Source organism: Orbicella faveolata, unplaced genomic scaffold (assembly GCF_042242905.1).
Source record: "Orbicella faveolata isolate gen_17 unplaced genomic scaffold, um_ofav_v1 contig_2, whole genome shotgun sequence".
Lineage (NCBI taxonomy): Eukaryota > Metazoa > Cnidaria > Anthozoa > Scleractinia > Merulinidae > Orbicella > Orbicella faveolata.
The window spans coordinates 15,691,979-15,705,951 of NW_028301547.1; the positions used below are offsets into that span (position 1 = coordinate 15,691,979).

Genomic DNA, 13,973 nt, shown 5'->3' on the forward strand with positions numbered 1-13,973 from the left:
AGGTCCTTCTGCGCTAATAGCACCTTGTAAACGGGTTAGGGTTAGGTTAGGATCTGGACGACCCAAATAACGACCATGCCCTAAAGAGAGTAAGAAAGTAAGCTGATAATAAGGTTTCCAGAAGAATTCGGAATCATTGTACGAAAATGTTTGGATATTGGCTAAGACGCTGCCCCGACGCTGTTCAGGCCCATAAAGACAGAAATAGAACAACAAGAACTAGAACAAAATCCAGTCAACTTGACCAAACCGGCTTAGTTAAAAAGGGATTCATTACCTGGCATAAAAAATACGGGCAAGGTAGAGCCATACTGCCCATTGTCGAAGCTAGCCATATAACAATGGCGCTTATTATCTCTGTCAGGGTTATGCTATTTTGTTTCTGTTGATAAACCAGCGAAAAATGTTATATCTACACGACAGTGACCAGCTCGAAAGCTCATTAGCTACTTTGGTCACTGTACACAATTAAATATTGTTACTTCTAGTTAATTTCTATCTGTATTTATTTTTCCTATATCATTGTAAACCATCTTTCGCTAAGTTGTTTTTCTGTAAATTGTGTGCGATAATAAAAACTGAACTGAAAACTAGCCTGACAATGGCTTATGTTTACTTTCAACCTAAACAGCTAAAAACCCTTATGCTGAAACCAAAATTTTTAATCATGTTCGTCCGTTCACGTTTCCGTTCGGTTTCTAGATGTGAAAGGAAAATAGAAGAATGACTTAACTATGCCATAATTAATAATTTAACTTTCCAACAGTCTTTTACTGTACAACTTTAACGTCTTATTGTTAATCAAAATGTGAATTCTCCTGACAACATTAGTACATTGATAAGCTGACAAGTAATAAGAATAAGGAAAATCATCAACTACAATAACGTCTTGACTAATCACCTAATTCTCACGACTGTTACAAGAAATGTATGAAGATCAATAGGGAGAATTGATATTTTGATATTGAGCTGGATATTAGGCCCGTAACCGAAACAACTAGACTGCTAGCAGACGGCCTTTTCGGTCGTTTATCCTGTCGAACGGGCCTGTCCAACGCATACTTGAAAATGGCTGTAACGACGAGGAAACTTTCGATCCGTACTCACTGGAGTTCCTGTTTATGGAGAGAGAAACGAACTGCAAGCAGTGAAGCCTCGAGCACCGCAAGTGAAACAGGAAATAGGACTGAAACAGGATCGTACCTAGAGGCATTGTTCGCAAGCTGTCGCTAGAGGTTGTGTACTTCTGCGTAAACAGTGACAGGATATTACGGAGAAATGAATATCATTTCAAAAATTGTTATTTTGAGCCGTTTTGACGGGAAGTTTAAAATTCAAGACAGTATTCAGTGGCGTCTTTTAGTATTGCAAAATGTCTTTTCATTTGCTTGTTATGTTCGGGTGACATATCATATTTCTTAGCGTCATCATTGTGACGGACCTGATCACGTGACAGCTTAAAGGGCTTTTCATGAAGAAGACTGGGATGAATTTCCATTCGGAACTGAACTTATTTACTTTTAGTAAAAAAAATAGCTATAACCAGGCGAAGACATATTTTTAAAGAAGTAGAAACGTGTTCTGGCTAAAACGATTTGTAAACATAAGCGATTAGTCCATAGTGTTTTACCAATAAAAAATGACACTTTTTTATTCATGAAAGGCTGTGGACTGATAGCCGAAAGTTTTAAAAAATATATTTATTGTGGTTGTCTTATGACTGCAGACGATAGCTGGTTAAACTTGACCGACCAGGATTTAGAAGACATGCTATCGAAATACAGCGATCCGAACTCAAGAGAAACTGGCGAGCTCGCGGGTGGAAATACAGCGAAAAGCAGTGTAAGTGCTTGCAAAAGTGCACGGTATACAGTAAAATTCCTTTCACCTTATCCCCCATCTCCCGTCGACGACATATTCAGTGGCGGATCTAGGGGAGGGACCCTGGGGGCCCGGACCCCCCCCCCCCCGCTATTTTTGGGTAAAAGAAAAAAAAGGCACACAGGAAAGAAAAGCCGGCAGGATAATCAAAACAAAACTGCCTCCCTCCCCCCCCCCCCCCCCCCTCGCCACTTAGCTCAAGGACTGGATCTGCCACTGACTGATATATGCCTATCGGCTCTAGGCTCGAAGTGGAGTGGGGAGACATAGACCGGACTCGAGAGAGCGGCAGAAATCGAGCTTCATCGGTTCGAGAGTAAAATTAGCGTTCTCGATGTAAGCCCCTCCCTTTGGTTATCGCTTTACACATCAACACCCCCCCCCCCCCCCCACCCTCCTCCCGCGGGCAGTTATAACTAGTTGATGTATCTTGAGGTTTGGGAATTTGACGTCAATGTTTGTTATTGGATGGGGGGGGGGGGAGTTTGACACTGTATGGAGGGGTTACGTGAAATTTGAAAAAGTTGTTGAAGTTAGGAAACATCAAGAGACCACACCATCCTTTATAACGTTGTGGTTCGTAAAGACAGATCCTCAAAAGCTTTGTATGACGTTTGAATATAAAATTTTGCTAGTGGGACTCTAATCACTTTTATATTTTAATAATATAGAACCAATACCTGTTGAAAACGCGTGTTTGAGGGTGATTTCCTTTTTATTTTCCCTTACCAGAGTCCATTACTCTCCATTACTCATTTTTGTCATGGATATCCTGGGGGTAGGGGCATTTGACTACCACTGTAGCCCTGCGGATGGGACCAACCAAAAATTCAAAATATCAAATCCTGCGGGAAGAAAGAGAATATTTAAGTCTCGAATAGACCACTTTCGATATATCAAAATTCAGCTTGGCAGCTAGGCTTAGAGGACAAAACAAAGGAACCTGAATGACCATGTTTATTGATTTCTTTTGTTTGTGTCCTGTAGGCTTCACTATCAAGCTGAATTTTAATCCATCGAAAGTGGCCTCTTGAGCAGTACTTTTTACAATGAATCAAGTTGTTCACGTTGTAGTGTAAAGGGTCGGACACTTAATTTTGACAGCACTCGCCATTCGGGCGAGTGAGCCTCGTAATACACTCGCCCGGACCAGTTTTCACTCGCCCAAAAGTTCACCCTCTTCCTCGTACTCCCTCGTATCACGGGCAGCTTTTGGGTCTTTTTCGTTCTTTTTCTCATCGACAACTTTAGAGACTCCGGAAATATACTTCCACATTTTGGTTACGATCAGTTTACGGGAGAACACGCATCGATCAGAGTGCTGGGAAAGTACGGGAAAACAATTCGCTCGCAAAGTCGTCGAGCACGTGGCAGACTAAGGATTATTACTTCGATGAAACCTTAAACCCCAAGAAAACACAATTGAGGTTCTTTATCTTTCAAATAGTTTTGTTATTGATAAATCTTCGCGAGATCCCTGCGGTTTGCGAGTAGACGTATCTGTTCTTCTCAGGCGCGGTTCCTTGGGCGCCATTTTTTACCTGATCGCCGATGGCTCGATAGTGACCAGCAGTATCACTTTGTTCAAGTCAAGAGACCAGTTCATGCGTTATGTAATTATCACTAATAGGAAGCCATATTAGCCCAAGGTTGCTCGCCCGACACTTTAGACACTCGCCTGGGCGAGCGGGCGAGTGCTAATGTCGAACCCCGAGTGTACTTCTAACTAAAGAATGTTGCTTTAAAGTGTCTGTCATTTCGTGTTCTCGAATTGACGTCTTTCTTTTTGATCAGGAAACCTCGGTAGACCTGGATTCGGTGACACGCAGTTTGAAATCATTCGTGGACAAAGTTTCCAGTTACGAGGGAGCAGAATTCCCAGGGTAAAGGGTTTGTTTTATCATTTTCTTTAATACCTGTTGCCTTCCTCTCCTTCAGCAATGTTTAGTAGGTCATTGATTTCGCAGCGCTCAAATAAAGGTGCTTGTGTAGCTCTTTCAAAACTGCTGCAACCAAACACAAATATTTGTCGCCAATTTAGGAAATCTCCCACTTTGAAGAAAATCATTAGGTGACATGCACTGGTCACGCGGTGCCTCATGGTTAGTGCGCTGGACTTTGGTTCGCGTGGTCTGGGTTCAATCCCTGACCGGGGACATTGTGTTGTGTTCTTAGGCAAGGCACTTTACTCTCACAGTGCCTCTCTCCACCCCAGAAATATGAATGGATAGCGGCGAATTGTTTGAAGGACTAGCGTCTCATTCGGGGGAGTAGAGATACTCTTAGTTCGAAAACGTGACATGTGCTCATGTCACGCTCATGTCACCCTCCCGTTCGAGCGTGACATGAGCGCCTGCCATATATATTATTGGGTGTATTTTTTAGGGATTGTGAAGATGAAGAGGTTCAGTTTGATGCCGAGTCGTTTATGGACTCAGTGGGAAGCCTGTTAGGTGAGGCACATTCTTACACCACATACAAGCCGATAAGACAATCATGATTGCATATCTAAGGCAGCTGTAAAGCTACCACCAAGGCACCGTGTTTAATTTGAGGTTACGTGAAAGAGACAGAGGAGGAGGGTTGTTTATTAGAAGAGGAGCAAGGGTATCTCTGATTAAATATTTCCAGGTCGATGTTCTGTACTTAAATGAGAAATATTGCTTAAAGTTTTGAAAATTTAAGGTGGCTTTGAACCCTATGTACAGCATTTTTTAAGCTTTGCCAAAAGTTTCGTCTAATCGTGCCAGTTATCAAAATTTGATAACATAAAAATATTTCACCGTGCAGTTTTTGAATTATAGGCCCTAAAGCTAGAATTAAGGGTGTTTTTAGCAGGTCATACTGTTGCTATGGTAGCCTACTGTGTCACGAAAATGATAGCAACATGTTCACCAATGACTGGGCAGTTTTTTGATACCACGATTGTAGCATCAAGTGATAAAGAGTGGTTATAACGACCCATCAAAATCCAACTGCTGTAAAATGTTTTGAGCCACCTTAAAGGTAATTTTGCTCGGGGCCAAAATTATTCAAACTACCGTGACTTAGCTTTTTTAATAGATTGGACTCCGGAACGAGAAGTCCAGGTTCAAACCCTGGCCGCTGTGTGGGGAAGCAGAGGGAGTTGATTGACTAGGATCTCTTTGAGAGGTGGTTGTAGAGCTCTGACTCGCTTCACACTACGGAAACCTAAATTATGCCACCGCAAATCGGATGTTATTGATTGTGACCACTGTCTGTTATTTCTCCCTATGAGAAATGATTGGAACGTCGTTACACTTTTTTTTGGCTTCTTGATCTTGCTCGAGAATCTAGGGAAAAGTACAGTTACTTGAAGTCTAGATGTTTATATAAGCAATTTTGTTAAAGACAAGTGTTCAAATCTTTCACTCCCAGGACATGGAATTCACTCGTGTGATGATGCCAGCGAGTCTGACAGTGATGATGAAGATATGAAGACCTCCTCAGAAGAGGAGAATGAAAATCAGCAAGGTTAGGATCATGAACATCAAAATATTCCTTACTGATTTCTCTACAATATTTGGTTTTTCCTAACAAGAATTTAGAAAAAAAAAAAAACAATAACAAAAGTTAAACAATACGCCTTAAAATACACAACTCGGCAAACCCTGGAGGGGAACTGACGTAAATGGGCTTCAGTATACGGTGCTGTCAAGGGTATGCTTTTCCAGCAGTCTACTGTGGATATAAGAATCAGGATTTGGTAAACAATCGGGGATCTTGATATAAAAAGAATTGAGTTTCTGATTTTTTATTAGTGCAGAGTGCACTATTGGGATGGTTATGGGGGTTGCCTGCCGCTAAGGAACTAAGGCGCTATGGCGCTATGGCCCTATGGCGCTAAGGTGTAAACTTTAATGTTTGTTTAATTAATTAATTTCAATTAATTAATTAGTCTAGAGGCAGGGAAGTAGTGGGAGTAGGGTGGGAAAGGTACATGTGTACTCTACGTAAAACACATTCCATCGCCGTCGCTTAACTTTGAACATCGCAAAGCTATATATTTGTTTCAGGTAACCCCTTGCTCTCCTTGTGGTACCATTCTCCTTAGAACAAAACTAATTTGCCCTAAACGCATGCGTAGATTAGTTAGGGTTCGTGGCCTCTATATTAGGTGAAGGATACATTGCATACGGAATCACGCACAAATGTTGAGTGGTTTTCCTTATGGTAGAGCTCAACATGTAAGACGCATGCGTTCTAGCATTGTTAGTGTTATACACTATCTTTACACGCAGTATTTTATATATCGTGTCATGTGACCAAGGACGGCAGTTATTTTTCAGGTAGCGCCAGTTGTCCCTTTTTATTGCAAAAGTGAAACGTTACTGTGGCTGCGTAGCTTTTAGAATTACAAACAGGTCGGTTCAACAGATATCATCTGCTGTTTTCAATCTACAATAGTGTGCTTGTCAGAGTTCAAATATATTGCTTCTCCTTAGCGACTTGTTTATTTCTTGCCTTAATTGTGCCTGTAAGAGAGACCAAAAAGTTCTCAAGTTAGTGGCGTTAATACTCCGCAAATTGTGAATTTGTAACAAAAGAAACCAGAAAAATGCTCAAATATTGCTGCAGACGCCGTGGCACCTAATGAAAGCGCAAATTAATTTAATCAGTCTGTGAGGAGACTCATTCATATCGGCCAAGTAGCGCTGTTTATCTTCAATACTTTTCGTTGAAAAGCTTCTCAGCCATCAATATCGTTGTGTTGTAATTTTGAATTGTTTTATTGTTAACAACAAAGGTGGCAACAGAAAAAGAAAGTGGTATTTCGTGACTATCTGATAATTAAATTAGTTCTTGTTCATCGGTAAAAATTTGCATTTTTAGTAAAACATCGTCTCTGTTCCGTTTCTTCATCACTACATCAGATATTTAACTTTCTTTCATTTATCTCCAAAAAACAAGGACATCTTCCGTATGTTTTGGAGAAAACAGGGGTTTCATATTACATGGCTTTGCGAGGAAAACAAAAGTATCAAGTTACAAAGTTGGCGTGAAGAGCTAAATTGTCACGTTTGCTGCTTCAGCGTATTGTTGAATTTAAAATGAACGAAAATCAACTTAAAGCACCAGTAGTAATTAATTTGTGCGTAATGTTTGGACCTTGAATGAAAATACAACCTTGAAACATACACACTGCAAAGGGGAAAGGCCGTAGCAGACTACCAAGATAGACACAAACCGGAAGTGAACCGAGTAGGGGTGAGTACTTATGGGACTACTGTACCAGAGCTATCAATTGCGCTCTGCACTATCTGAGATTGTCTCACTAGTTAAATATACTATGGAATGTTATTAGGGAAGGTATTTCTGGTACCCAACCTACAATCAGGTGTCCAAATACTAACTGACTATCCTGTACTATAACCCAAAAATTTCATGTTCCTAGCAACACATCCTATGGACAAATTCCTAGAGTACCCCCTTCCTCCCCCGGGTATCGAATGCACTTCACTTATCTCTGATTACTACTACTAGTTATAGTTAGACAGATAAACGCGGACGCAATCCGAAAGCAGAGCCCACATGAATTGAGAGCTAGTGGCTGTAATGATTAAAGTGGAGAGTTTGTGCTTACGCGCAATTCATCAGATTAATTCATTTCTTCGCGCCGGAAAACCTACAAACGCGGACGATTTTGACAAGGTGTACACATTAACGGGACCAGGAACAAGTACGGCCTGTTTCTGAACGTACCTTTACTTAAAATGTGTCTCCTGCACCTTGTTTGTCAGTTTGTTTTTGTTTCTTTTCCCTACCCAACCTAGCTTTTAATTACTGTATAAATATGTGCGATCAAATAACATCTCAGATGTAAATAAAGTACTTCTTATTCATATACCTGCCTTTTCTGACTTAAATAGCGGTTTTTGCAAGCAGGTTTTCAGCTAACGCTAAGTTGAAAAGTGATGTTTCACTGTCGTTAGGAGTTAAAGCAAGTAATTTGTCAACCGCCAACGACAAGGAAATGAAGTCGTACATGGATCAAATGGATGAGGAATTAGCGCAGACATCTATAGGAGAGAGTTTTGAAAAGGTAAATATGTTTTTAATCTCAAGTATTGCTGTTCTTCTGTCTTGTGGACTCGTAAAGCTGAAACTACAGCCAGTCCTCAAGGAGCCAAATTGTGCACAAACCAATCAAACTCGAGGCAAGAACGTGTAGCCGGAGCTGTAGCCACTGGAAAGCGCCGGAAATGCGCTCGCCAGAACTTGGTTAGAATTGGTTTGCATTTGATTGGCTGAGTTTTCAATGCTTTACTGTGATTGGTGAACATTTTGGACCTGTTGTTGAGACCCCGTCAACCATATACTACGCCGGAGGAATTTGAAAACGTAACAATCACCGGTTATTTTGGATTTGTGTTCGAGGAAAACTCGGTCAGGGAAATCACACGATTATCGTGACGCCATCGTTTTCGAAAAGCTCTGTTTTCGATATGTTTTCCGTCCGCACGAAAACGAAACGCTGGAGTTTTCAAATTCCTCCGATTCGTGGAGCATTTTCGAAAAGCTCCTTATTGGTGACGGATTGGTGTGGACAGTAGGCCTAACCATACAAAGAAAGCTGCGTTTTCAAATTTCTCCGGCGTAGTGTGGACGCTGCATGAGATGAGCAAAACAGTACATTTTTAGCTCCTGATGAAAGTCAGTGAAAGAGAAAAAGAATAATAAATCCGAATAAGAATTGAACAAGCGAATTCCATCAGGGTCATTATGTGTTCCGCTGGGTGAAGGGTTTGGCCACTGGAAGTGGTTGGCAAATGTTTGTTAGAGGCCCTAGCGGCTTCATGTAGCTCAGTTTGTTGGCCGCGTGGGTTTGAATCCCGTTTGAATCCCGCGTAGGTTTGAATCACGTAACTAAGTTTCCTTAAACTGTGAAGAACATTTTCATTTCAGAGCGTTCTTATAGCTGATGAAAATATACTTTTTTAGTTCACCGTACACAGATTAAGATGTCATTAGACTGGATTGGCTAGCAAAACCGCTTTCATTACTGCCTCAATGAAAATTCCTGTTGCAAATTCTGTAAAACATTTCTCCTGCTATAGTTGGCCCAGTTAAGTATTTGCTCTGTTTTGTTGTACTTTAGAGAGGGAACCTACCTCAAGGAACTGGCCACAACCAAAACAACCTGACAAGTGAATGTCAAGAGGATTCTGCAGAGGATACTCCAGTTGATGTAGACTTCAATCTTGTGAAAAATATCCTGGAATCATTCTCTACACAGCAAGGACTCGCGGGACCCGCGTCAAATATCCTGAATTCTATGGGAGTGTGGTTGCCGCCTAACACAGACCTAACGGATTCAACTTAGCTAAAGGCCAGGGCCAGGATTGATTCACCGAAATTACGTTCTCGGTTTGCTATTGAATGCGGACGAGGACACGGGCTCAAAGCGAAGAGCAAAAACAATTAAAACTCGTATGGCTATGTAGCCAGGTGAGGCGGGTAAGAAGAACAAATTTGGAAAGCCCCGGGAAATCGACACATGCGATACACTTTCAGTTGATCCAGTTCTATTCGAGTTGGGATAAAAGGAGATTTCTTACATGACCGTTGTGGTACCCATGTTCCAACGGATTGCACATTCCATGTTGCCGTGCGTCTGTTCAGTATCTGATCACAAATGACGTCAAAAATGTGGTTAGAACAAGAAAGTGGCGCTCAAGGCGGTGTCCGAGTGTGTCACTAATGTTCCTACCACATTTTGAGATCATCTGTAATCAATTACTGAACAGACACACGGCAGCATGTTGTTGTTAATGACGTTATCTATACCTCTGTCCTGCAATTGATCATGAGCAAGAACCATTAAAAATGCGAGAATAATGCGACTTATTAAGCGTCATGTTCTACGGCAAACGGTAAACGCCAGGTTGTTGTTGACTCCAGTGGCGGATCCAGACCTTGAGCTAGGGGGGTCCCCATTTTGTTTTGCTTGCCCTGCCGGCTTTTCATACTTCTGTGATTTCTTCTTTTCTTACCCCTCCCCTAGATCTGCCACTGGACTCTGTTTACTTTTGCTTGAATTATCAATAAATCCATCCAAAAAAGAAACTGCTTACATGAGTTACTTCAAACTACTCACCTGATGTACAAGTGCAAATGGAAGTCGACAAATAATTTCTTTTTTTTTTCTGAATTTTGACACTAGTTGGGACGTTTTTCAGTCAAACCACGCCTGCACTGGTAGTGTAGACTACTTTTAAAAAAGCATCGTTAAAATTCGAAAATGAAGTCGATTAACAATGATATTCATTCATGACGTGAATGTTTTCCCGGTGATAGCTCAAAGAGGCAGCGAGAAAGTTTTTCACTACCGCACGCTCTTTCCATATTTTGCGGAGAACCCGTTATCCCATACAGCTTTTTCATTAATAAGAAGGTCTGTTTGGCAGGTTGAGGCTGAAATTGTCAAGTTTTACAGATATGAGGTTGAAAATGTTCCTCAAATACGTATTCACTTTTTTCCATATTGCGGTAAATTTCTCCGAAACACATCCAAATTGTTCTTGTACTTATTTTAGGTCACCCTCAGGAGTTTGGATTCAGACGAATGCTGGTGCAACGAGATCTCCAACCAGCCAACTCTCGGTCATTTTGAGGTACCTGACAAACGTGACAAATGAACAAATGCAGAAAACAGAGTTTTGTCTAATTTCAGCCTTTCGGAGGTTCTTATGATGGTAAAATTTTTTTTTTCAATCTCTTCATTTGGGAAAAGAGGTTAAAGAAAGTAAATACCTATTACGTTGAGCTATATTCTGAGAATATAATTGGTTTCCACATCCCGATCTCTGGATTATTACTCAGTATTCTGATTTATTCCAAGCATTACATTTCCTGTTTTCGATACACCCGTCACTTTCCCTCTCCCATGTCTCGATCTTATATCCTGTGTGAGTTCTAAATTTTTTCCTTTCTAAATATAATTTCATCCTTTTTATAGATTTTCTTTTAGGATGATGTTTTATCCAAATTTCCTGACTTCGGGTGATAATCATACCGTGGTGATACCTCTTCCCGTCCTATTTAGTTAACAGTATTTACATCTTTTATCTGTTTACTTTTGCCGATGAGGTTGAATATTGAAAAAAAAAAGAAAACATAAATTTATATTTTACGACAAGGAGTATTGTATTCCATAAAATTAGCCTCGGATGTGACCTTTACAAAATATCCGTAACGTTCGAAAATATGGACAAATTTTCAAGAATGTCCGTGATTTTCGTGCTCTTTATTAGAGTGGGTGAATTGGTTTTCGGATCGACGGATTTTGCCTGAAAAAGCGTACGGATTGCGGAGTTTTGCGGTAAATCGAGCGGTTTCGTGGATTTTGAAAACACAGTGGATCGTGGATTAGCTGTGAATTTTGGCTCAGATTCCGGATTGTGCCCGTCTTAATGTTCGGATCTTGGGTTCTAAACGAAATTTGGATCATAGATCTTTCTTCAGCCTTGGTGGGTATGTTAATGAGTTCATCCAAATTATTTATTCTTTACTATTTGTGCGAAATTAACAGTAGCATTCACATTTACCAGTTTACCTTTGAACTTTTACATTTCGGTTTCCGGATGTGGTTGTGGCTTCGGATTTGAACAAAAATATTGGCGGATCGATGCATTTGGCCAAAAAAAAGGTACGGATTGGCGGATTTGCATACCCCTATTCACCCCCCTCTTTATTGTTACAATCGCCAATGGCGGTGAGGTAACGGAGATTACCACGACTGAAAACTACTGTCCTTATTTCAAAAATCGAGCTCCGGCACCTCGACCAGTCCTCAAACATAGGCACGCAAGGCGTACAAGAGTTATTTTTTTGTGTGAAGTGTCGGAGATAGGAGCATTCATGGCACAGTAATGATTTGGTTAATTTGACATTTTTTCTTTGGTTGCGATGTTACATCGGTCATGGTAAGATAGCTAAATAGTAAGCCATAAAATGTTTGACTGAACAAACTACAGTAATCTGACATGTCTCCAGATTAATGTAGATACCATCTTATTTTCTAACAGGCAATTTGATTCGTTCTTTGATACAACCCGGTGTGACACGCGCACATGCATAACTCCCTCACTCACCGATCACACAACCCTTCCAAACCCCAAAAGGAATTTTTGCTCAAAAATACTCAAGTTAATTTAGGGACTTTTTCGCATTTTATACGAGACGTAAGTTTACCTTTTCACACAACACAACACAACACAACTTCACCGAAAATAGAAAGAAAGAGAAAAAACCTCTGACACGTTGAAAGTCTGATTTAATTAAATTGCACTTTAACTTGGTGCCGCGCAGTCTTCAAAGAACATTTGAACAGTTTTCATACTTTTTACCTTAAAAAATATCGGACTGAAATGAATGTCATCAAATAAAACTATTAAACTGCTACTGCAGAGACGTATAAACCGTCCAGAAATGAAAGCTTTTTTGTTTAATATCCTGGAAACAATAGCCGATAACTTGTCAGCTCTAATTGAATTTACTCGCATATAAAAAACAAAAGTGTTAAGTTACCATTTGTTACTAAAGATAGCAAACATCTCGTGGGAAAGAGTGGTGACGATTCGTCCGCTCTAATTGAATTTACTCCCTTGTGAAAAACAAGAGTGTCACATTACACTTAGTAACTAAAAAACAAAAATATCTTGTTATATTTGCATGCAACAAAAACAAAACAATCGTTACCCGCACTTACTAATGTAAACGTTAGAACTGTTTCAAATCTAAAGTCTCGTCCCCTCTAAAACATGTCCTAAGAACTAGAAGCGACGATTCGTGACCGCTAATTGAATTTGCTCCTCGTGAAAAACAAAAGTATCAAGTTACCTTTAACTAAAAATAAAAATATCTCGTTGCATTTGCATACTACGAACTCACGAACTGTTTCAAACCTCAAGGCTCATCTCGTTCATTTAACTAAAATCCTCAGCCTAACCCACAGAAAATGTCGAAGTAAACCCAATATATGAATACTTCCTCCTCTTTTATAGAAGAATGAATACGGCTGTTCTGAACTTTATCGGAATCAGATCTTCTCACATACCATTTACCTTTACAACAAGAAATTTGATTGGCTGTTTATAGTAGATCCAATCTGATTGGTGTGACATACATACATCTCTCACTCACTCACTCACTCACTCACTCACTCACTCACTCACCCATTGACCTATTAAACTGCTACTGCAGAGACGTAAAAACACTCTAGAAATGAAAGCTTCTTTTTTGTTTAATATCCTGGGAACAATAGCCGATAACTTGTAAGCTCTAATTGAATTTACTCCCATATGAAAAACAAAAGTGTAGAGTTACCATTTGTAACTAAAAATAGCAAACATCTCGTGGGAACAAGTGGTGACGATTCGCCAGCTCTAATTGAATTTACTACCTTGTGAAAAACAAGTGTCAAATTACCCATTGTGAGTAAAAAATAAAAATGTCTCGTTATATTTGCATGCAATAAGAACAAAACAATCGTTACCTGCACTTACTATTGTAAACGTTAGAAATGCTTCAAATCTAAATAGTCTTGTCTCCTCTAAAACATGTCCTAAGAACTAGAACCGACGATTCGTGACCTCTAATTGAATTAACTCCTTGTGAAAAACAAAAGTATCAAGTTACCCTTTGTAATTAAAAATATCTCGTGCCATTTACCTACTTCTAACTCATGAACTGTTTCAAAACTCAAGACTCATCTCGTTCATAACTAGCAACCATTACACTGAAAATTATGCACTCTAAAACAACCCAATGTACGTATGTAACTGTCACACTCTCCTCCAAACCGGACTAAAAATCACAAACCGGCAACATACACGTCACTCTTTATTTTTCAACCACCAAAGTCCTTGTGTTTACAGATACCTTGTGTTTCTCACATACCATTTACCTTTACAACAAGAAATTTGATTGGCTGTTCATAGTAGATCCAATCTGATTGGTGTGACATACATACATCTCTCACTCACTCACTCACTCACTCACTCACCCATTGACCCGTCCATAACATACCCGACGCGCCGACTAAGAGGTATTTTTTTTACAAAAAAATA

General features: G+C 40.0%; 1 protein-coding gene and 1 long non-coding RNA gene across 2 annotated transcripts in view; one reads left to right on the forward strand and one right to left on the reverse strand.

Annotated features, from left to right (window-relative positions):
• Positions 1-9,746, forward strand: part of LOC110044591 (protein ecdysoneless homolog) — a 29,189-nt gene extending 19,443 nt beyond the window's left edge. Inside the window, exons 12-17 of the mRNA XM_089289858.1 lie at positions 1,727-1,842; positions 3,676-3,764; positions 4,267-4,334; positions 5,281-5,376; positions 7,836-7,945; positions 9,002-9,746. Coding sequence (XP_089145984.1) covers positions 1,727-1,842; positions 3,676-3,764; positions 4,267-4,334; positions 5,281-5,376; positions 7,836-7,945; positions 9,002-9,226 — 704 coding nt within the window. The 3' untranslated portion in view covers positions 9,227-9,746. The remainder of the gene's footprint in view (positions 1-1,726; positions 1,843-3,675; positions 3,765-4,266; positions 4,335-5,280; positions 5,377-7,835; positions 7,946-9,001) is intronic.
• A 2,283-nt stretch (positions 9,747-12,029) lies between these two features.
• Positions 12,030-13,960, reverse strand: LOC149112122 (uncharacterized). Its single transcript, XR_016207284.1, has 2 exons — positions 13,918-13,960; positions 12,030-13,087 (listed from the first exon to the last, which is right to left on the reverse strand). It is a non-coding gene; the product is annotated as an uncharacterized LOC149112122 (long non-coding RNA).
• Positions 13,961-13,973: the final 13 nt, after the last annotated feature.